Source organism: Symphalangus syndactylus, chromosome 20 (genome assembly GCF_028878055.3).
Source record: "Symphalangus syndactylus isolate Jambi chromosome 20, NHGRI_mSymSyn1-v2.1_pri, whole genome shotgun sequence".
NCBI classification, from domain to species: Eukaryota; Metazoa; Chordata; class Mammalia; order Primates; family Hylobatidae; genus Symphalangus; species Symphalangus syndactylus.
In genome coordinates, this window is record NC_072442.2 from 39,646,897 (window position 1) to 39,671,223 (window position 24,327).

General features: G+C 50.7%; 1 protein-coding gene across 1 annotated transcript in view; it reads right to left on the reverse strand.

The window, feature by feature from the left end:
- The window catches only part of PLXDC1 (plexin domain containing 1), a 91,776-nt gene that overhangs the window by 37,576 nt on the left and 29,873 nt on the right, over nt 1–24,327 (reverse strand). The window contains exons 3-7 of the mRNA XM_055258056.2: nt 4,709–4,852; nt 4,365–4,434; nt 3,605–3,727; nt 2,892–3,010; nt 1,354–1,453 (exon numbers count right to left, since the gene is read on the reverse strand). Of these exons, the coding sequence (XP_055114031.2) occupies nt 1,354–1,453; nt 2,892–3,010; nt 3,605–3,727; nt 4,365–4,434; nt 4,709–4,852 (556 nt within the window). The remainder of the gene's footprint in view (nt 1–1,353; nt 1,454–2,891; nt 3,011–3,604; nt 3,728–4,364; nt 4,435–4,708; nt 4,853–24,327) is intronic.

Sequence of the window (24,327 nt, forward strand, 5' to 3'; positions counted from 1 at the left end):
GGGCTCACGTCTGTAATCCCAGCACTTTGGGAGGCCAAGATGGGAGGATCGTGTGAGTTCAGGGGTTTGAGACAAGCCTGGGAAACATAGCAAGACTCTGTCTCTACTAAAAATAGCAAAATTAGCCGGGCATGGTGGCATGTGCCTGTGGTCCCAGCTACTCGGGAGGCTGAGGTGGGAGGATCACTTGAACCTGGAAGGTGGAGGCTGCAGTGAGTTGAAATTGCACTACTGCATTCATCCTGAATGACGGAGCAAGACTTTGTTTAAAAAAAAAAAAAAAAAAAAAAAAAAAAGGCTGTGCTCAGATACTGAATGCCTCAAGGGCAGCCCTTCCTCTTCACTGTATCTCAACAGTGCCTGGAACATAGTGGCCCAGTGTGTAAGCAGGAACTCAGAACACGTGTACTGATGGTACTGAACAGAAATAGGCAATGATGCCTCCCCTGGGAAGCCCTGATTTCACAGAACAGCAGTACCTTGCCCTTCTACAGGAAGGTGACTTGGTGGCTCCCAAGCGTGTCCTTCCATCCAGCCTGGCATGGCGAGAGTGGAGTAGAGAATGCCCCCAGGCCCCATCAAAGCCCAGGTGGGGTAGGAAGGGCAGACAAAGGCTCCTCCCCAGACCTCCCGGGGTCCTACATGGCAGAACTTGTGCATATGGCTCAGCAGAAGAGGTCAGGTTAAAAAGTCTCTGAGCCAAGGGTCTAGAAGGAGCAGCAGTGGATGGGATGCCTGCCGCCTCCCCAGGAGTACAAATCCAAGACCCTCGTGAGCACGCAATGGGGGTCGCGAGCAGGGGAGAAAGAGCTATGACTTCCTAAAATGTCAGCACTGGAGGAGGGCCTGGGAGGGAGAAGCACTCCTTCAGCTACTCCCCCATTTTGTAGATGAGGCAACTGAGGCTAGAGAGATGATGTGGTTTGCTGAAGGACAGGGAGGTAACAGCATGGCCGAGGCTGGATTCCTGTCTCCTGGCATCCTATGATGCTCCTTTTATCACCTGGAGTGGGAAGGCCACAATGGTTGTATTCTGGGAGAACTCAAACCCCTTACTAGGGCATCTTTGGAGGTTTTCTACATGGAATAGGGGCCCAGTGGAAGGGCTGTGGCTCCCTTTCACCTCAACCATCAGAGCAGTGCCTCCCATTGGAGAGTTTGCTGGAGAAGATGGTCCCTCCGCTATAACAAAGAAAAGCTGGGAGTCACTGGGCCTCCTTTCCTCCCTGGTTTCCCTCTCAACTCTCTGCCCCTTGTCTACTCCCTGCCACTGCCATCCCCCCAGCAGCTCAGGTTCAGTCTGAACAGAGTCCTACCCCCATCAAGGCCTCTGTGGAGTCCCTGAAGACTCACCTGGCACATCCGGGGATGGATTGAGAATCATGAAGGCATCCGATAGGCCGGTTTTGACAGGATGCTGGGAGGAGCTGATTTCCCGGACAGACATAGGGATCTGCGGCAGGGAGAAGAGGCTCCGTCCACCTCCCAAATGCTCTGGGGCCCACCCAGCACCGCCCACCCTCCCCCACCTCCGGTGAGCTCCAGACCCGTCTTTCTGGATGGCACCACCCAGTGGGACCCCACCCAAATTCCAAGTCCTCTCCACACCACCTCCAAGCACATTTTCTTCTTTCCTCTGTCTCGGTGAATGGCACTCCATGCAGGCCAGAAATCCGGGACTCACCCTTTTCCCTTCCCTTTCTTTAATTTATTCCCTTCCCCATCTGATGCGTCTCCAAATTCTGTTGCTTAACCTGCTAAGTGGCTCTCAAATCTGACCGTTTCTTTCCATTTCCCCTCATCCTATTCTAAGCTGCTGTCACCTTTCTCCTAAATTACTTCCCAGTATTCCCTCTAAGCCCCCAATAACCTGTTCTCCACTCTGAAGCCAGAGTGACTTTTCTCAAGGGCAAATCTGTGGTTCCCTTGCCCCGTCCTGTCCCTCACTCTCTCCCTTCCAACCATGCTGCCTTCTTCTATTTTTTTTTTTTTTAATAGAGGTATGTGTCTCACTATGTTCCCCAGGCTGGTCTTGAACTTCTGGGTTAAAGCAATCCTCCTGCCTCAGTCTCCCAAAGCGCTGGGGTTATAGTAATGAGCCACTGCACTGGCTCACCATGCTGCCTTCTTTTTTTTTTTTTTTTTTTTTTTTTGGGACAGAGTCTCACTCTGTTGCCCAGGCTGGAGTGCAGTGGCACGATCTCGGCTCACTGCAACCTCCAGCTCCTGGGTTCAAGCGATTCTCCTGCCTCAGCCTCCTGAGTAGCTGAGATTACAGGTGCCTGCCACCACGTCTGGCTAAATTTTTGTATTTTTAGTAGGGATGGGGTTTCATCATGTTGGCCAGGCTGGTCTCAAACTCCTGAGCTCTGGTGATCCACCTGCCTCAGCCTCCCAAAGTGCTGGGATTACAGGCGTGAGCCACCGCGCCTGGCCCATGCTGCCTTCTTTCAGTGCTTTGTGCCAGCCATGCTCTGTCCTGCCTCAGGACCTTTGCATGTGCTGTGTGCTGTTGTCTCTCCTGGAACATACTCCATTCTCCTCTTTGCTTCCTGAACTCGTATTTAGCCTTCAGATTTCAACTCTTTTCCTCAGCAAAGCCTCCCCTGGCCTCTGCCAAGGTTAAGAAGTCTGTGAAAGGCTCAGCTAGCACCAGGCACCTCTACTTGGGAGCGCTTGTCACAGTGGTGAGTCTACATTTGTCCCTGTAATTATTGTCCATCTCCACAACCAGACTTACAGCTCCAAAAGGGTAGGACCCGCAAACATCTTGTTAACTGCTGTATTCCCAGCAGCAAGCCCCATGCCTGGCACATTGCAAATTCTCTAAATATTTGCTCAATGAAGAAAGGCTCTAAGACCCAGCTGTCTCTGCAGCTGGGCCCACTCACCTCTTTATAGCCGAAGACAATGCGGCCGTCACGGTGCAGAGCTGCCTGGAAGGTGAAACTGCCCTTGTCTTCCCAGCCTTGGAGATAGACATGGTCCCACTGAACCACAAAGACTGTCCCTGGGGAGAAGAACAGAGACCCGGCTGGACGGGAGATCGTGCAAGGAGCAGGGCGCTACAGAAATGCCAGCCGGAGGGCAGTGGCCACAGGTTAGGTCCCTTCGGGATGATGGGGAAGGTTGCAAATGTAAGGAAGCAGGAGCTGGGCAGCCCACTAAAGCAGCCTGGCTTCCGAGCAGCAGAGGAGCTGGAAGATCCTGCTTCAGCCCCAGATACTGTACTTGATCATCTCTTTCCCTTTCCTTCTTGTCTATTCTGACTCCTTGAGACAAAAGAAGGAGGAATGTCTGTTCTCCTGGATTCAGATGGGGCTCAAGGGACATCCTGGTGAATGTAAGAAACAATAAAGGCCCCTAACATTTATTTTACCTCTACTAAGAGCCAAGCTTTGTCATTTTGTTATCTCAGATTCTTCTGGGTAGCAGGCATTTTTGTCCCCATCTGACAGGTCAGGAAACTGAGCAGAGAAAGGTAGGTGGCCGCTTTGCTGTGGGACTGTGGGACCCTTGCCCTCTCTAGGCCGTGTGCTCCTCTAAAGGGCCGGACAAGGGATCCCTGGAGCTGGGTGACTTAAATTCTGAGATCCAGTCTCACCATTGTCAAAGTAAACAACTGTGGAGTTGTCGGAGTAGCCAGGGTTGAAGTTGGCCATCAGGGGCGCCACATACTGAGTAGCTGTGAGCATCCGATGGATCACGTCCCCCATGAAGATGAAGCCTAGGGTGGGAGAGGTGCAGAGGAGTGACCAGAAATGGGCCTTTTCCCCAGGGGCAAGAAGGGCAGCACAGGCAGAGCTGGAAGTGAGCCTGAGACCTCTGTTGCCCATCCCCATCTGGCGGGCTCTGGGTCTGGTGTATATGGAGCCAAAGGGCCCCAGATAGGAGAAGGTCCTCCCTGTCCCTTCAGCAGGGCACAGACTATAGGGTGAGGGGGCAGGAAGAGGAGGGGACTCACAGCTTTCCCCATCCCTGGGGAAGTGGGATGTGGAACTGAAGTGCAGGGATTAAAGACAGGTGCCTCCTATCAACAGGGAGCCTGGCCCCAGGAGCCCGAGCTCTCAGTGGAGTCTCCCTCTCCCTCTTATTCAGCGACTCTGGGACACAGGGTTGTCCACGCTGACTCGTGCTGGCCCGAGGGGACACACACATGCACGCACATGAGCAGGTCAGCTAATGCAAGGGGGATGCTCTGATGTCCACTGACCCCCCTCCTGAGAATCAGTCTCCTATTAGAGCCAAATGTGCATTCCTCCCATTTCATATAACCCTGTCTCCAGTGAGGGGCCCCTGGGAGGGCCCCTGAGTTCGGGCTGAGGTCTCCAAACCCTCCCTGGGGCCCCATGACGTGGCCTTACCTCCAGTTGCTATGGTGATCTGCCGCAGAGGATGCCCATAGAAAGGGAAATCAAAGGACAAGACCACTCTCTGCAGGGGATGGGAGAAAGTCAGCACGGGCCAAGCTGCAGGCCAGGGCCCTGGGCACCCACACCGCCTCATGCTTGTTTGGACAGAGTGGGGAGCAGGCATGCCCAGGGCCACTGCTGGGCACCCCAACTCTGGCAAAGTCCCATGGGAATCCCTGGAAGGTACCTCCCAGGTCACAGACCTTGGGCCACAGCCATGCCCACTGACCAGGCAGGGGGGGTTGGCCCCCGGCCTCCCAGCCCAGGGAAGCACGGCTGGGGACTGGGGCACTCACCGAAGCCTGCCGGTGGGTGTTGGAGAGTATTGTGTGGATCTTCACTTGGCTCCGGTTGGCCTGGGCCACATCTACCCACAGTTCCCGGCTGCGGGGCTCGCTGGGGCCATAGAGACGGGACACATAATAGCTGTGGTTGTCCTCCTGCCAGCACCAAAGATAAAGCCCACAGGAGGTGTGAGTAGTCAGCATGCCAGGATTCACTCTCCATCCTTCCCCACTCAGGTTTCTGGGTACAGGAAGTCACCACCCTCCCAGGGTGCTGGACCTGTGGCCCCGAGGGCTGGTTTAGGCCTAGGACCCCCTGGGCTCCCCTTTGGCCCCAGACAGCTCACTAGCTGGTCCCTAGCGGTGCCCCAACAGGCTTGGCCACAGCCAAATCCATACCTCTGCACTCATGCTCAGCCCTCCTGTTCCCAGACAAGCCAGGAGGCTGACAGCCCCTGCATCCCTTCAGACCAGGACCAAGGCTGGGCTTGGCTTGGGGCATGAGGGAGGAACAGACAGGATGGCCTCAAACTGGGCCCTTGTTTTCAGGGAGCTCCCAGGCCGAGGGAGACTCATAGTCCCTACCCTGGAACAGTACCCTATTTAACGGAAAAGAAAAATTTGGGCTGGATGCGGTGGCTCACGCCTGTAATCCCAGCACTTTGGGAGGCCGAGGGGGGCAGATCACTGGAGGTCAGGAGTTCGAGACCAGCCTGGCCAACACGGCAAAACCTCGTCTTTACTAAATATACAAAAATTAGCGTGGCCTGCTGGCACACGCCTGTAATCCCAGCTACTTGGGAGGCTGAGGCACAAGAATCACTTGAACTCGGCAGGTGGAGGTTGTAGTGAGCCGAGATCGCGCCACTGCACTCTAGCCTGGGTGACAGAGCGAGACCCTGTCTCAAAAAAAAAGAAAAATCTGGATCTTAGAAGGCACCAGTCTAAAGGAGGAGGCTGCCTCTTGGTACTGGGGAGTTTCCAGTCTGGAATGGGACTTATATAAACAGAGGAGCAGACACAGACCCTCAAGCAGAGCTAACACAGAACCCAGAGCCCACACAGCATCACCAGGGTGCTGGGTAGGGGAGAGAAGCAGCAAGGATTCCTTCGAGGCATATCTTTGAGCCTTTGCTGCGTGCCTGATGGAGATGAAATAAAGAAGCTAGAATGCTATGGGCTGCGGGTTCATTCTGCAAAGGCTCTCCTGCAGAGGAGCACTTGGGCTGGGTTTTAAAGGAGGCCAGGGAAATGGTTGGCAGAAAGACTTAAGAGCCAGAGAGGGGTGACGTGGAAGCACTTCCTGGAGCTGACCCAAGAGCGCCAGCCGCAGGAGGAAGGGAGGCAGGGTAGGCAGGTTCCCTTGGCAGCCACCGCCACAGAGATGGGGCCGCTGACCCGTGAGGAGCCCTCGGTCATTAATCAGGCTGCCCAGCGGTGGTGGCGGCAGACACAGCAGAGTAAACGACATTCTCCCTGCCAGGCTGCCAGCTGCCCAGCCGGCCCTTGCCCTAGGCCCAGCATGAGCGGGGACAAGGGGTTCCTGCACTCCTCACCTGCCAGAAGGCACTCTGCACTTACAACAAGTGACACAATCTGGGGACCTGGGGTCGGGACAGGCTGGGGGAAGATGAGCGGAAGAAGCATGGTTGGTTGGTGTCGGGGGCTATTCCCTCTGCCACTCCCTCCCTCCCTGCCTCCAGACAGCCCATGCCTCCACCCATCCTCAGCACGGCAGTCAAATCAATCAAAAACACCTCGCTCTGTTCACAGGCTATCCAGGGCTCCCTTGACACTGTCCTCGAGACGAAAACCAAAGCTCTTAGGCTGGCATGCAAGATCCCACCATCAGCCAGCCCCAGCCTCTCTCTAGTGCCTTCTCTCTCCTCTCACCACCTTGTGCATCCTTGTGTGCCCACCCGCCAGACCAGACTCCCCTGACAGCCTCAAGCCACCAGTGGTCAGTCGTCCCACTGCCCACGCTGGTCCTCCTGTCTGGAATGGCTGCCCTCGCCTTCTCCCCTTGACAGATTCCTGGTCATTCAACACTCGGCTTAAACTCTGCCTTCTTTTATTTTTGAGACAGAGTTCTGTCGCCCAAGCTGGAGTGCAATGGCATGGCCTCAGCTCACTGCAACCTCCGTCTCCCGAGTTCAAGTGATTCTCGTGCCTCAGCCTCCCAAGTAGCTGGGATTACAGGTGCATGCCACCATGCCTGGCTAATTTTTGTATTTTTAGTGGAGACGGGGTTTTACCATGTTGGCCAGGCTGGTCTCGAACTCCTGACCTCAAGTGATCCACCCACCTTGGCCTCCCAAAGTGCTGGGATTATAGGTGTGAGCCACCGTGCCTGGCCAAACCCTGCCTTCTTATCGGCCTTTCACCCCTACCTCCCCAATGAGGACCTCCACCCCCTGCAAGTGGCCTCCACCATCCCTTATTTCAGGGGGTCCTCAAGGGGTGATTCATGTGTACTACTTGCAAGAGTTACATGGGGCCACTCTTGTTGGATTCCTGGTTTTACTCATGAAGCCACCTGGTAGGGGGGCTGCCCTGATGCCATGGCCCCTGGGCTGAGGACTAAGGATGCTGCTTCCCATTGCTGCCACAGCCACCAGCCCTGGAGTCTCGGGAGGGTACCCAGAGGGGGACGCACGGCTCTCCAGCTCTGCCCACAGGCACTGAAGCCACTGCTCCTGCCCAGAGCTCTTGGCCTCCCTCGGGAAAGCAGCTCCCTCTGTTTCTGCCCCTTTCCCCACCCTCCAGGAGAACTAATGCTTCATGTTTTTCCTTGGTTTCTGTCTCTCCTACCTCCACCCATCTCTGCTGGAGACCCCTATCTCAATTTTTAAAAAATCACCCCTCAAGAAACAAAGCTCCGTGCATAGCACTCTGTGCAGAGAGATCTGCACAAAGGAAGAGTCCGATGGCCGCCTCCCAGCCTGCTTCCTGGATTCACGGGTGAGCAGTTTTTATTCCACTTCCAAGCAAAAAAAATATAGGGGGCCCTGCCCAACTCTCTACATCTGATAGTCTGCAGGACTCCAACTCTGCAGCTGGTTATGGTTCACCCGGGACCACCTGCCACGGCCATAGCTACAGCCTGCCCTCTTCCCCCCAATTCAAACAAAAAAGTGGTTTATTAAGAGACATCAGTTAGCCTAAAATTTTGCCTGAAGAAAGGAAACCAAGTTTAAATGCTGTTCAGCCCATCTTTTTTTTCTTTCTTTCTTTCTTTTTTTTTTTTTTTTTTTTTTGAGACGGAGTCTTGCTCTGTTGCCCAGGCTGGAGTGCAATGGTGCGATCTCAGCCCACTGCAACCTCTGCCTCCTGGGTTCAGGCAATTATTATGCCTCAGCCTCCCGAGTAACTGGGATCACAGGTGTGCGCCACCATGCCCAGCCCAGCCCATCATTTAAATGTTTGTTTGCCCCTGAACTACGAGCCCCTGACATGCAGGGATGGGCAAGGTCACCTCTGTGCCTGTGGCTCAAGGTCCCTCACTTCCTCCATGCTTAGGAAGTGTTTGCTGGAGGTGGGGGTGGGGGGACCAGTGCTTTGCAATGTGTTAAAATTAGGGAAATAAACTTGCCTCCCTAAATCCTGGGCTATCTTATGATCTGTGGGTGAGGGGAAAACGAGTGGCCCACCTTAATACAGCCAGCACCAGATAGCCCTTCCGTCCTTTTGCATGCTGCAGTGGGTTTCAACTGTGTTACCCAAAACGATATGTTCAAGTGTGAACCTCTGGTACCTACGAATGTGACTTTATTTGGAAATAGTCTTTGCAGATGAAACAAGTCAAGATGAAGGCAGACTGGATTAGGGTGGGCCCTAAATCCAATGACTGGTGTCTTTATGTAAATGAAGAGGGAGATGTGGATACGGAGATGCAGAGGAGACACAGGGAGGATCCCTGTCTCAATGAAGGCAGAGATTAGAGTGACGCTGTTTACAAACCAAGCACACCGAGGATTTCCAGGAGATCCAGAAGCTAGGACAAGACAAGCAAGTCTCCTTTCCTGGGGCCTTGAGAGGGAGCATGGCCCTGCTGACACCTTAATTTCAGACTTCTGGCCTCCAGAACTGCAAGTGAATAAATTTCTGTTGTTTTCAGCTACCAAAATTGTGGTAATTTGTTCTGGCAGCCCTAGGAAACGAATATCTGTGCCACAGGTGTGTGTTGCCGTGTCCCAGTTGGGACAACCTGAAATTGTTTTCCCTGCTCCACATCATCCCCTTGCTTAGGCCATTCTGTGGCTCCCCAGTTGCACTCAGAACAAAGGTTACACCCCTTCCGCCATTCCCTTCTCTTCTTTACTAATAGAAAATTGATTTTGGATTAAGCACAGTGGTTCATGCCTGTAATCCTAGCACTTTGAGAGGATGAGGCTGGAGGATCACTTGAGGCCAGGAGTTCAAGACCAGCCTGGGCAACATAGTGAGACCCTGTCTCTACAAAAAAATACAATAAAACAATTAACTGGGCATGGTGGTGCATGCCTGTAGTCTCAGCAACTCAGGAGGCTGAGGCAGGAGGATCCCTTAAGCCCAGGAGGTCGAGGCTGCAGGGAGCTGTGATTGAGCCACTGCACTCAGCCTGAGTGACACAGTGAGACTATGTCTCAAAAAAAAAAAAAAAAAACATTGATTCTGTAGCAACCAGCAATGTAGCCATCAATAAACCTCATTCCCTGGATGTCTTAAGGATTACCATGTGACACAGGCTGGCTCATGACATCAGCTGAAGGTTCTAGTGGAGCCTTCTGAAAGAGGTCAAATTTGACTGCTTGTCCCTCTTATCTTTGCCCTTCTTCCTCCTGCCTGGAATGCAGACACGATGGCTGGAGTTCCAGCAGCCATCTTGTAAGTATAAGGACAAGAGCCACACCCTAAGGATGGTGAAGTGGAGAACTAGGTGGAGACTTGGTCCCTGATGACATGCTGGAGGGCTGCTCCTTAAGTCCCTGGATTTAGCTCTCTGTTACACGGAAACACAAATCCTTCCCCGTGTGTGGTGGTCTGGCCCTGACTCAGCACCTCCTCCTCTCCCTTGCTCTCTTGTTCTGGGAATCACAATGCAGTTGTCTGCCTCAGGACCTTGGTGCCGCCTGTGCCTCAAAATTTCTTCCCCTTCCATGTTCGGGAGCTGACCCTTCCTCACCCATCCAGCCTCAGCTCAGGAGTCACTTTCTTAAGAAAGCCTCACTGATTCCCTGTTGCATTCCCATCACACCCTGTGCTTCTTTCTCCTGGTGTTTTGCACACTTGTGACAATTTACTTGGATGTTATACACATGTTCATGTCTGCCTTTCCTGTAAGATCATAAGACCGCAAGAGTAAAGTCAGCCTTTATCTATCGTGTTTAAGCACAGAGTATGTGTTCATCGGAGGATCTGTTGAGCAAAGAATGACCACAAAGTATAGCTGCCTGTTTTACGGGTACCACTACATATTCTGAAGTCCAGGATAGGATCATTTTACCAAACCAAGCAGGACAGCTGCAGATGCTAAACAGGTGCTCTCAGGTAAGTCTCACAGTCAACTGAACGCAGCTTCCACCTGGGAACCTGAGCAGGCCAGTGTTTAAGACGGTTGATTTGAGGCTCGGAGAAAGGTCTGGTTTCAATCAGCTTGCTTCCTGGGCCCCTCACAGCGAGAGCTTTCCCCAAACCTCCAGGCATCTGAAATGAGTGCCCGGGACAGAAGCCACGCTCTGTAGTTGTGAAGCCCAGACAGATGCTGACGTGTCTCTTGCTGCCTCAGCTAAGACTGCAAAGGGTGAGCTTCCTGGGAATGCATCTTCCTGGCCCGTTGCTCAGAGTTCTCTGCTTCACAGCAAAGACAAGCGGTCTGATCCAAACTAGGCTGTTCTGCAGAGAAACCAGGCCCTGTGTCACGTGCCTCAGCTCTGACACCTGGATGATCCTTGGACTCATTCTTGGCATTCCCAATGACCCCTGCAATGGCACCTCTTAACTGACACAAAGCTTCCATCTATTCTGACTCAAGGAGAGTCAGAAATGAAAGGAGCTGCTGCCTCTAACTCCCAAGCTGATTCTCCCCAATGAGTCCGCAGATCCCAGGGAGGGCAAGAGCCTCGAAGCCTAACGATGCCCTACTCAGGCCAGCGAGGGTGAGACCAATCTCTGCTTCAGGCCTCAGAAGTGCCAAGTACAGCTGGCCTGCCAGGGGGAGGACTGGCTCAAGGGCAATGCCATGCAGAATCTGCTGCAGGTCCCAAACAGGCCCAACAGACCGCCCTCCTGGCATGCCTGACTTTTATTACTATGGGACAGTGAAGCCGGGAGCCATATCTACTTAGCTCTGGCTGAGGGTGGCCACAGAGTGATGGGTGAGGCCAAATTGTACCCTGGAGGGAGGGGGTGACTTGCAGTGGGATCACTCCTGGGCAGAACCAAGCACAAAGCCTGCAGGGGAGCATTTGGGAGCGTGGGAGGAAGGAGAAGGGAAGCTGGCATTTGCTGAGTGGTGATGGGAGAGTGCTGGGCATTTCATATTTGTTACTGCAGGACAACCCTAGGAGGTGAGCACTAATATTAGTCCCATTTTCTCAGTGGGGAAACTGAGACTAGAAATCATGTAACTAGGCCAGGCATGGTGGCTCATGCCTGTAATCCCAGCACTTTGGGAGGCTGAGACAGGGCAGATCACCTGATGCCCGGAGTTCAAGACCAGCCTGGCCAACATGGTGAAACCCATCTCTACTAAAAACACAAAAATTAACTGGGTGTGGTGGCAAATGCCTGTAATCCCAGCTACTTGGGAGGCTGAGGCAGTAGATTCAATCGCTTGAATCCGGGAGTGGAGGTTGCTGTGAGCCGAGATTGTGCCACTGCACTCCAGCCTGGGTGACACAGTGAGACTCCGCCTCAAAAAAAACAAAAAATAAAAAGAAATAATGTAACTGTATGAAACTAGGTCAGTTCCACTCAAAGACAGTGACCTTTCCTCTATCCACTGTCTCTGAGATCTTTAAGCAACAGCTCTCCGGGAAGGTGACTTAGGCTGCTGCAGGTAGGTATACCAGTCATTGGTTAAACTCTCAATCAGAAGGACCACCGTCTGGAGGTTGGAGCTCAGGGACGGTGGCGCATTCCTCTCCGCCCCCAGCACCTCCCTAGCGCAGGGCCTGGCACCTGGCATCTGGTGGGTGTTCAGCATCTGCTTGCCAAATGAGCTGAATCACAAGGATTCTGCAGCCGATGGTGTCAAGACTATGCTGAGAATGTGCAGTGTGGCTCTGACAAGGACAGCATCTTCCCCCATCTCCAGTGGCAGGTGACACAAAAGCCACTTGTGGAGGAACCAGCTGCCTCCTCTGGGAATCCAAGCCCATAGACAGCATTCCCAAACCTGGGACATCCTGGACACAGGAAGGTGTCTCTGGATTCCTCAATTTCTTCTCTGAGGAAGTAAAGCCAACACGGCAGATACCTTTGGGGGCAAGGAAGAGAAACCCAGGTTGAACCCAGCTTCAACACGGAGGACATGTGTTATTTGTTTTTGTTTTTTTTTTTTTTTTGAGACGGAGTCTCGCTCTGTTGCCCAGGCTGGAGTGCAGTGGTGCAATCTCGGCTCACTGCAAGCTCCGCCTCCTGGGTTCACGCCATTCTCCTGCCTCAGCCTCTCCAAGTAGCTGGGACTACAGGCGCCCGCCACCACGCCCGGCTAATTTTTTTTTCTGTATTTTTAGTAGAGACGGGGTTTCACCGTGGTCTCGATCTCCTGACCTCGTGATCCGCCCACCTCGGCCTCCCAAAGTGCTGGGATTACAAGCGTGAGCCACCGCGCCCGGCCGAGGACATGTGTTAGATCAAGCGTCTGAGAGCCCGGCAGCAGGGCAGCAGGCATGGAACATGGATGATCCGCATGTCATCAGGGCGTTGTCCTAAGTGGGACTGCCTCCTGGTCCAAAGAGGGCTGCCTGTAGCCACTGAGGCAGCATGCTTCTTTATCGGGTTCAAAAGGAGAAACCTCGCACCAAGAGTGGAACACAAGATCTTCCCTTCAGTCTGATGTGGCCCCCAACTATTACAGGGGCCAGGGCGTGCCAAATTGGCTAAAACAGTCTACTTCCCACAGGAACTGGGGATCATTGCTCTGCTAGGAATGGGGAATGGAAGCTGGGTGAGCAAAGGCCTGACCTCAGGATTGACGGGGAATGTGGCTCAATGACCAAGACTAAGCTCTTTCAGTCTTTCTTCTCTGCCACTTTCAGTGTGGGCTTCATTGTAAGGCTAGGCTAGGCATCTTGTAGTGATGGAATGGCTGACAGTGGCAACTAGCACTGGCTCATGGAAGCAAGACAGGCACAGCACACATCTCCCCTACCACTGAATGAACACGTGTGCTTCAAGATGGCAGGGCCAACCTGGGTCCCCTGCCACCTCTGGACTAGGGAGCCCTAGATGCTAAACAGCTTCCACCTAAACCAAACACCAGCTGGGGGGTAGGATTATCATGGAACCCCAGATCCCATTCCTATTGTACAAGTCTGTAAGGTAAAATATATGTTGAAAAGTCAACCACAATGTCCACTTGCCATCTGAATCCAGCCAATGAACCAGTACTCTCAAAAGACAAGAAGCACTTTGGAAGGTTGAGGCAGAAACATCGCTTGAATCCAGGAGTTCAAGACCAGCTTGGGCAACATAGTGAGATGCCCCAAGTCTACAAAAAAAATGCAAAAATTAGCTGGGCATGGTGGCATGCACCTGTAGTCCCAGCTATTTGTGAGGCTGGGGCAGGAGGATCACCTGATCCCAGGAGATCAAAGCTGCAGTAAGCCATGATCATGCCACTGCATTCCAGCCTGGGCAACAGAGCAAGACATTGTCACAAAACAAACAAAACCAAGAGACATGCCTTTTACTTTCTGGAAGCAGAGCTGAGTAAAGGGTTTGATTGGCCAGCATCCTCCAATCTGTCCACATGCCCAGGGAGGTGCAACAATTCTGCCAACCACTCAGGCCTTGTGGAATGAAAAAGAAGAGCCTTCAGCTGGGGCAGGGCTGCTCCATTGCCAGTATTGATTGTCTCCATCCAGTTCTTTATGAGGCCAGAGTTTACCCAGGTTCCTCAGGGCTGAGCATCAGTGATGCAATTAAAGCTATTGCCACCTACCTGGGGCGTTCTAGAACCAGTCCTTTTAGTCTAGAATTTCCTCCCTCCCTCCCTCCCTTCCTTCCTTCCTTCCTCTCTCTCAATCTCTTCCTTCCTTCCTTCCTCTCTCTCTCAATCTCTTCCTTCCTTCCTCTCTCAATCTCTTCCTTCCTTCCTTCCTCCCTTCCTCTCTCTCAATCTCTTCCTTCCTTCCTTCCTCCCTTCCTTCCTCTCTCAATCTCTTCCTTCCTTCCTCTCTCTCAATCTCTTCCTTCCTTCCTCTCTCTCAATCTCTTCCTTCCTTCCTTCCTCCCTTCCTCTCTCTCAATCTCTTCCTTCCTTCCTCTCTCTCTCAGTCTCTTCCTTCCTTCCTCTCTCTCAATCTCTTCCTTCCTTCCTTTCTTTTTCTTTCTCTCTCTCTCTTTCTTTCTTTTCTTTTCTCTTTCTCTCTCTTTTCTTTGCTTCTTTTTTGAGATGGAGTTTCATTCTTGTCGCCTAGGCTGGAGTGCAATGGTGAGATCTCGGCTACTGCAACCTCTGCTTCCTGGGATCAAGCGATTCTCCTGCCTCACCCTCCAGAGTATCTGGGATTACAGGTGCATGCCACCACACCCGGCTAATTTTGTATTTTTAATAGAGACAGGGGTTTTACCATGTTGGCCAGGCTGGTCTTGAACTCCTGACCTCAGGTGATCCACCCACCTTGGCCTCCCAAAGTGCTGGGATTACAAGCATGAGCCACCATGTCCGCCTAGCCTACAATTTCTGATGCTCCTGAAACATCAATGTTGTATGGAGCCCTGCTAACTCAAATTTCAGGTGTGACATTATATTTTAAATAATATCCTTGTACCAGACATGTTTTAGGATGCTCCATCCCCATCCCAAGGACGTTTGCCCCCCACCCATAGGCCCTGCTGAGTTGACTACACCCATCACAGTCTCCCACATGACCCTGTGCTTCCTCAGACTGATTGGACATAGGTAATCACATGATTCAAAAGCAGCTCATCTATTGGAAGCCTACAATCTACAGCTTGTGCAGCCTGAGCCAATCATATCACCGCCCCCCACCCCCACCCCAGGCCGAGGGTGAAATTGGGAAACTGAGAAGCTGGCGGCAGGAGAGCTGAGTTGAAAGATCATGGAGACTTAGGAACTGAAACCATTCAAGATGAACAGGGTCTGTGAGAAAAAAAGGAACTGAAACCATCTTAAGCTGTCTGCAGAAGACTTCTGATCCACAGAAAGGAAAAGGAAGACCTTATATACATCTGGCTTCAATAAACATATGATGAATTAATCAAAAGGAGGCAAGAACTGGGGGAGGGGACCTGGTTCCCAACAGCTTTCCAGCTTCCTTGAGGTCTGGCTGTCCTTCATGTCCAGCCCTTGGGTCTCCCATGATCGTCTTCTGCACCCTCACGATAATCCTTCTCTGTGGGACAGCTCAAATAGCTCCTCAGAACCAAAAGGACCTTAAATAAAATAGCCTTGCTTATGAGGTGATCAGAGGAAAAGGCTCCAGGGTGAGCCCAGGCAGTCCTTCATTGGTACAGACGGCAAGAGTCTGAATGAGCCCACCGCAAAGCAGGGATACATGTTTGAGATTATGAATATGCTAATGACCCAGATCTGATCACTATACGTTATATGTATTGAAACATTACTATGTACCCCATGAATATGTACAATTATTTTTCAATTAAAAAATTAAATTAGATCGGGCGTGGAGGCTCAGGCCTGTAATGCTGGTACTTTGGCAGACCTGGGTGGGTGGATCACTTGAGCTCACGATTTCGAGACCAGCCTGGGCAACATGTTGAAACCACCATCTCTACAAAAAATACCAAAGCTGGCCAGGGGTGATGGCGTGCACCCGTAGTCCCAGCTATTCAGAGTCTGAGGCAGGAGAATCGTTTGAGCCTGGGAAGTTGAAGCTGCAGTGAGCCAAGATCGCACCACTGCACCCCAGCCTGGGCGACAGAGTGAGACCCTGTCTCAAAAATTTTTTTAACTTCATTTTTAAAAAGAGTATGAATTAGAAGAGAGAACTGAGAAACTAAATTTCTGAGAGAACTTTTCCCTGGCAACACATCAGCCACTGTAAACTAAAAATAAAATCCTAAGTCCCCCAACCAACTGAATGGACCCTCTCTTGGCCAATGGACCCCAGAAAAGCTGAGTTCCCAGCCATAATGGGATGGGAGGCCAGACACACATATTGTAACCCCTCCCTTTTGCAGTTTAGACACAATTACCAGCATTAATATTAAAATAGAGATCAGAAGACAGACAGAATGGACTCTGTGGCAATATGATAGCAAATTATAAACAGGACCTAAGGCCATGACAGGTACGAGTTAAATCGCGCACCCCTGCAGGCCACTCTGACCCAGCACTTTTTTGTTTTGTTTTTTGAGATGGAGTTTCGCTCATGTAACCCAGGCTGGGTGCAATGGTACCATCTCGGCTCACGGCAACCTCCGCCTCCCAGGTTCAAGCGACTCTCCTGCCTCAGCCTCCCAAGTAGCTGGGATTACAGGCGCCCGCCACCACACCCGGCTAAATTTTGTATTTTTAGTAGAGACCGACCTCAGGTGATCCACCCTCCTTGGCCTCCCAAAGTGCTGGGATTACAGGCGTGAGCCACCGCGCCTGGCCTGATTCAGCATATTGAGTCTTGCTCTGACATATCACATGACATATCAGATAAGGCATGAGATGACGTGACTCTGGCAGATCATATGATACATGGCATGATATGATTGGCAGATCACATGATGATTAGCAAACTTCTTTCTCTTAAACATTCTTTTCCACTGACTCCAAGTTTTCTATTTTTATTTATTTTAGATTTTTTTTTTTTTTTTTTTTTTTGAGACACGGTCTCACTCTGTTGCCTGATCATGGCTCACTACAGCCTCAATCCTCGACCTCCAGGCCTCAAGTGATCCTTCTGCCTCAGCCTCTGGAGTAGCTGGGATCACAGGCATATGCCACTACACCCAGCTAATTTTTTTTTTTTTTTTTTGAGACAGAGTTTTGCTCCTATTGCCCAGGGTGGAGTGCAATAGCACAATCTCGGCTCCCTGCAACCTCCTGGGTTCAAGTGATTGTCCTGCCTCAGCCTCCCAAGTATCTGGGATTACAGGCATGCACCATCATGCCCAGCTAATTTTGTATAATTTTGTATTTTTAGTAGAGACAGGGTTGGGATTACAGGCATGAGCCACTGCACCTGGCCAAACACCCAGCTAATTTTTAAATTTTTTGTAGAGTCAAGGTTTCACCATGTTGCCCAGTCTGGTCTCAAACTCGTGGACTCAAGCGATCCTCTCACCTCGGCCTCCCAAATTGCTGGGATTACAGGCATGAGCCGCTGCACTTGGCCTCTACTGACTCCAGGTTTTTGAACAAAGCCTTACTCCTTTAACCAATTGCAAATTAAAGAATCTCTGAACCCACCTATGACCTGTGAGCTCTCACTTCAAGATAGCTCACCTTTTTTTGGGCCAAACCGACATATAAACTCCATATATTAATTTATGACTTTGCCGATAACTTCTGCTTCCCTGCAATGTATAAAGCAGAGTTGTCATCTGTCTCAGGATCACTTACTCAAGGCTTCTTGGGTTTGTGTTTTCTCCAGGCTGCGATCACTCATAGAGGCTCAGAATAAACCTCCTAGTTTGATTTCTCTGCCAACACCACCATGGTTCTTCTTCTCTGAAGTCAATCACTGCTAGCTTCTTGGCTGGCCATTGGGAAAAAGAGTCCCATGGCTTGAAATTCACCAACTTTAGGGATACTTCCCAATTGCCACCATAGGCCCCTTATCACGCTGCCACCCACATGGGCAGTTTTGATGAAGGAACCCCACCCATGGCAAAGACTAATAACTGCCTCCCAATAACCATTCTGTCCTTCTTCCTTGAGTCACAGAGGCTCCCAGTTATAGTTAGGCACACAGCCACACAGTTAAACCATATTTCCCAGCCCTTCTTATGGCTAGGTATGGCTACATGACTATGTCTGGCCAATGGAAGATGAGCAGAAAGATTGCCCTTAATAAGAATGGGTGACTGGGTCCGGAGGCTCACGCCTTTGGGAGGCTGAGGCCCACAGATCACTTGAAGCCAGGAGTTCAAGACCAGCCTGGCCAACATGGCGAAACCCCATCTCTACTAAAAATACAAAAATTATCTATGTGTGGTGGTGGGCGCCTGTAATCCCAGCTGCTCGGGAGGCTGACACAGGAGAATCACTTGAACCCGGGAGGTGGAGGTTGTAGTGAGCCGAGATCACGCCACTGCATTCTAGCCAGGTTGACAGAGGAAGACTCTGTCAAAAAAAAAAAAGGGGGGGACTGGGTGCAGTGACTCACACCTGAAATCCCAGCACTTTGGGAGGCCGAGGTAGGCGGGTCACTTGAAGTCAAGAGTTTGAGACCAGCCTGGCCAACATGTTGAAACCCCGTCTCTACTAAAAATATTTAAAAATTAGCCAGGCATGGTGAGGCACACCTGTAATCCCAGCTACTCGGGAGGCTGAGGCAGGAGAATCACTTGAGCCAAATCACACCACTGCACTCCAGCCTGGGTGACAGAGCCAGACTCTGTCTCAAAAAAAAAAAAAAAAAAAAGACGGGGGTGCCCTCTCTCTGCCTGGCTGGGATGCAGATGTGATGGTGGGAGCTGAAATAGCCATCTTGAGCTACAAAATGGAAAGCACGTGTTTTAGAAGACAGAGCCGCAAGATAGCAGGAACCTAGGCCCCCAACACCAGGCCAGTCCATCCCAGGGTATCATCACTATAATCCATATTGATGTGCCTCTTAAAAAGGATGCGGAGACCTTGCCTGGCAGTGAACCTTCCCAAGGAATTCACACAATTCACAGCCCAATGTAGAAGCTCTGACCCAGATGACTTGACATTACAAAGGAGCTCAGTGAGGGTTACACGAGCCACGCCGCTTGGCAAGTCCACCAAAGGGAATGATGTTTCCTTGAAATGTGTGCAAGAAGCCCTGATCAATAATCCACATTTGTTTTGGGAGGCAGTGTGATATGGATTTCAAACATTTTTGGTCCGGAAATCATTTCTTCCAACAAATCTTTCATAGAAGCTCAAACATATATCACATCAAAGTAAAGCCACGTTGGGAGAAGGACAGAGAAGAGTTGGAGCCCAGCCTGCTGTGCTACTTCCTTTTCCGCCACCCTCCCTCCCACAGCAGCCCATGAAGCACTCCTCGGACCCTCGGGGTTCCATGGAGCACAATTCGAAAACCATTGCTCTAGGATCAAGCATATGGTCTGTGGAGTAAGACAGACCCAAGTTCCAAAATGGGCTCCGTTATGTAATGGTTGGTGTCCAGCATTCCTCTCTTCTCTGAGGGTCAGTTCCCTCATCAGTGACCTTTCTTGCAAGGTTCCTTTTTTTTTTTTGAGACGGAGTTTCACTCCTGTTGCCCAGGCTGGAGTGCAACAGCCCCATCTCAGCTCACTGCAACCTCCACCTCCTGGGTTCAAGTGATTCTCCTGCCTCAGCCTCCCAAGTAGCTAGGATTACAGATGTGTGCCACCACACCAGCTAATTTTTATAATTTTAGTAGAGACAGGGTTTCACCATGTTGGCCAGGCTGGTCTCGAACTCCTGACCTTAGGTGATCCACCCACCTTGGCCTCCCAAAGTGCTGGGATTACAGGCGTGAGCCACCACGCCTGGCCTCTTGCAGGGTTCTTGAAAGGGGTTTCTTGAAAGGATTAGACAAAACATATCAACACGAAGCTCTTAGCCCAGTGCCTGGCCCACAGGAGGTATTTGAGAAGTGGGAGCTATTACCGTGATTTGTTTGGGCCTTTCCAGGAAAGGGCTTGATTGTGGAGGCTGCCTCCTCAAAGCAACCCCCAGCTCCATCTGAAACATCAGCAGTTACAGTACTTCTTCTGCCTCAATTAGTCATGCCCAGAGGCCCGACAGGCACTTCATTTCTGACAGCGGGGCAGCATTTACCTTGGCTGAGCTCAAGACATTTCTGGACAGGAACTCTGGCTAAGCTGTCACAGTCGGCCCATCACCTGCCAGCCAACTGGCAGGAGGAAATGCTGGGGCAAGCAACCAAGGACGTCCTGCAGGGCTGCTAGAGTGGCTTGGCCGGCCTGGCTGGTCAGGATGGTGCTGAGGCAGCTGGGTCCAACCCAGGAGGCGTGGATGGGATTACTGCGGGGAGGGGGACATCCCAGTCCCTGCCCTTCAATCGCAGGGCACATATACCATGAAGCCTTATAAGGCCAACAGAAATGCATTCTAGATCCTGCTGTTCCAAGAGCACCCCTGGGCCGCAACATCAGCATCACTGGGAGCCCATTAGAAATTCAGATTATTGGGCCCAACCCCAAGCCTGCTGAATCAGCATCTGCCTTTGGAAGCACTTCCAAGGGGATTTTTTGCAAAGCACAGTTTCAGAGGTCCTGGTCCAGAAGTACCTTCTGCATCAACACGTCACTCGTTTTTGTCCCTGAGGAGATGGTGGGTAAGAGCTCAGACTGCCTGGGCACTGTGGCTCATGCCTGTAATCCCAATAGTAGGAGAGGCAAAGGAGGGAGGGTCACTTGAGGGCAGGAGTTCGAGACTAGCCTGGGCAACATAGGGAGCCTCCATCTCTACAAAGAAAGACAAAATCAGCTGGGTGTGGTGGGGCACATCTGTAGTCCCAGCTACTTGGGAGGCTGAGGTAGGAGGATCACTGGAGCCCAGGAGGTCAAGGCTGCAGTGAACTATGATCACGCCACTGTGTTCCAGCCTGGACAACAGAGCAAGACCCTATCTCAAAGAAATTTTTTTAATTAAATGAAGTTAAATTGTGAGAAAGAGCTCAGGCTCTGAGGCAGAAAGACCTGGGTTCTTGTCCTGGTTTTGCCACTTACTGGCTGTGTGATCCTGGATAGGCAACTTCACCTCTCTGTTCCAGATAGCTAAAGAGAGACATCTCTGCCTCATCAGGTAGTTGTGTGGATTAAACATAAAGCCATACAATGAGGCTGGCATCCAGGAAGGGCTTATTTATTTATTTAGAGACAGAGTCTCACTCTGTTACCCAGGCTGGAGTGCAGTGGTGCCACCTCGGCTTACTGCAACCTCCACCTCCCGGGCTCAAGTGATCCTCCCACCTCAGCCTCTTGAGTAACTGGGACTACAGGCACAGGCCACTATGCCCAGTTAACATTTTTTGTAATTTTTGTAGAGCCAGGGTCTCACCCTGTTACCCAGGCGGGTCTCACCCTGTTAGCCAGGCTGGTCTCGAACTCCTGGGCTCAAGCAATCCTCCCTCCCTCTGCCTCCCAGAGTGCTGGGATTACAGGCCTAAAGCACAATGCCTGGCCAGGAAGGGCTCTTTTAATGTCCCCTGTTATTATTTTCTCTCACCTCATGTATCCATACAATAACCCCCAGCTGCCCTCTGGACATGGCCAAACCTCAGGTTGAAATAAACCCACACAGAACATTTGTCATCACAGAAATGCAGAAAGTATGTCCCCTGGTATAAACCTGAAAGGGGAGATCCAGGCTAGACAAAGAGGCTCTGCCTCACTGAGTGTCTAGGGTAGAGAGATGTCAGAGTGAGTGAGGCTGACCTAAGAAAGCCCTGGAAACAGGGCTTTGGATTAGGCTTGTACAGAGGATATGGACTGGCATTAACCATTTCTTAATACCCCTAACAGTTCATGGAAATGGAAAAATCATCCTATCCTGGCAATGACCCAAATGTGGGCTATTTGAGGGATTGTGATAGGGTAAATATAGACCATATAGCCACAGCGAATTAGGACAAGGACAGACAAAAACAAAAACAGGCCTTCCCCATCCCTCATCTGGTCCCATGCTGGCCCATTTTCTTCTAGTGTTTTTTCATATGTATGTTAATTTCACAGTCACAGTTCTGCTGATCATGCAGTTTCACGGACCGCTTCTGTCACACTTCGTGTTATCGAAAGCAGCTTTTGATGGTAAACAAGGTATTTCTAAACATCATTTGTAACAGCTGCATGACAGTCCACTCAGAAGAAAACCCACAATTTTCTTCATTATTTCTCTTTTATTGGGCATTTAGGTAGCTTCCAATTTTGATGCTTTCATAAATACTACTGTGATGAACTTGTTGATGCATTTTCCATATTTTGGACGACTTCCTCTGCTTCGCAATGCTTCTCAAACATGAGTGCACATGGGCCAGGCGCGGTGGCTCACACCTGTAATCCCAGCACTTTGGGAGTCTGAGGCAGGCGGATCATCTGAGGTCAGGAGTTCGAGACCAGCCTGGCCAACATGGTGAAACCCCGTCTCTAATAAAACTACAAAAATTAGCCGGATGTGGTGGTGCATGCCTGTAATCCTAGCTACTTGGGAGGCTGAGGCAGGAGAATCGCTTGAACCCGGGAGGTGGAGGTTGCAATGAGCCAAGATCGCACCACTGCACTCCAGCCTGGGCAACAAGAACGAAACTCCGTCTCAAAAAGAAAAAAAAAAAACAAATGAACATACAAACAAAAAAGAGTGTGCATGTGAATTACAGTAAGCCCTCACTTAACGTTGTCGATAGGTTCTTGTAAACTTTGACTGTAAGCAAAGCAATGTACAATGAAACCAATTTTACCATAAAGTAATTGATACAAGCAAGAGTTAAGTTCCTAGGGCATATTTCCAGTTGCTTCTAAATAAAGTCAAACTACTAAATAAAGACCAAAACACTTCTAATATTAAACAGACATAAATGTGAGTTACGCAATACATACATTTAAAAAAGACTCATAAAAACAAGTTAGGATAATTATTTACCCAGTTATTCCAGTTCAGGGTCTCTGGTGGCTGGAACCTATCCCAGCAGCTCAGGGCACAAGGCGGGAACTGACTCAGAGCTCATTCTATCACAGGGCACACTCACACACATTCACACTCACTCATCCTGGGACAACTTAGACACACTAGTGAACCTAAAGTGCACATCTTTGATACGTGGGAGGAAACCAGAGTACCCGGAGACATGAAGAGAACATGCAAACTCCACACCAATGGTGCCCCCAGCTGGGAATCCATTTATTCTTTTCTCATCAACCACTACAACAAAACAACGTTGACCAAAACAATGTCATTGGAGGACCTGCTATACCTGGGAATCGGATTCTGATTCTGCAGGTCTGAGGTCTCCGAGATTCCACATTTCCCACGAGCTCCCAGGCACTGCCAGTGCTGCCGGTCCCTTCCCATACCTTGAAGAGTATTAAGAATATGAAAGGTAACACCTGAAGCTTCAAGGCCAGGAAATCCTCTTTTGTGACTATAATCCTATTTTTGTACTTTCAGGTAAGGTCTGGGAGGGATCTTTCTAGTTAACTTTCTCAAGCAATTAGTGCATCTGGTTTTTAGAACAACCCTATGAGAAATGGTCAGTCCCCCCTTACAGATGAGGAAACAGGTTCAGAGTTAAGACCCAGCAAGGATATGCACTGTCTACCTCACCTGGAACCTGAGGAGGGTGAGCAACTGCCCCAGTTTACATGGAACTTAGGAATTTCCAGGATGCCAGACTGTCAGTACTAAAGCCAGGACCATCCTGGGAAACCCGGGATGGTTGATCTCCCTAGACCAGAGCCGAATTCCGAGTCAGCTCATACTTCTCACTCCCACTGTGTGCTAGGCCCTTAATGTACATTACTGCACAACACCTTTGCAATAACACTTCAGACAATAGCTTCCCCATTAGACAATGAAGAAATGGGCTCCCGAGTAGAGGGGCTAAGAAACTTGCCCAAGACAAAAAGACAAACATTCTAATTAAAAAATTGGCAAGGGGGAAGAAATGGACAAATGACTTGAATAGATATTCCTCCAAAGAAGATATAAAAATAGCCCCAAAAGACATGAAAAGATGCTTAATAAGGCCGGGTGCAGTGGCTCACACCTGTAATCCCAGCACTTTGGGAGGCCGAGGCGGGCGGATCACGAGGTTGAGAGATCGAGACCATCCTGGCTAACAGTGAAACCCCGTCTCTACTAAAAATACAAAAAATCAGCCGGGCGTGATGGTGACGGGCGCCTGTAGTCCCAGCTACTCGGGAGGCTGAGGCAGGAGAATGACGTGAACCCAGGAGGTGGAGATCGCGCCACTGCACTCCAGCCTGGGCAACGGAGTGAGACTCCATCTCACAAAAAAAAAAAAAGATGCTCATTATCAGTAATCATTAGGGAAATGCAAATCATAACTACAATGAAGTACCACTTCACACCCACTAGGACAGCTCTCTCTCTCTCTCTTTCTCTCTCTTTTTTTTGAGATGGAGTTTCACTCTCGTTGCCCAGGCTGGAATGCAGGGGCACGATCTCGGCTCACTGCAACCTCCACCTCCTGGGTTCAAGCGATTCTCCTGCCTCAGCCTCCTGAGTAACTAGGGTTACAGGTGCACGCCACCATGCCCAGCTAATTTTTGTATATTTTTAGTAG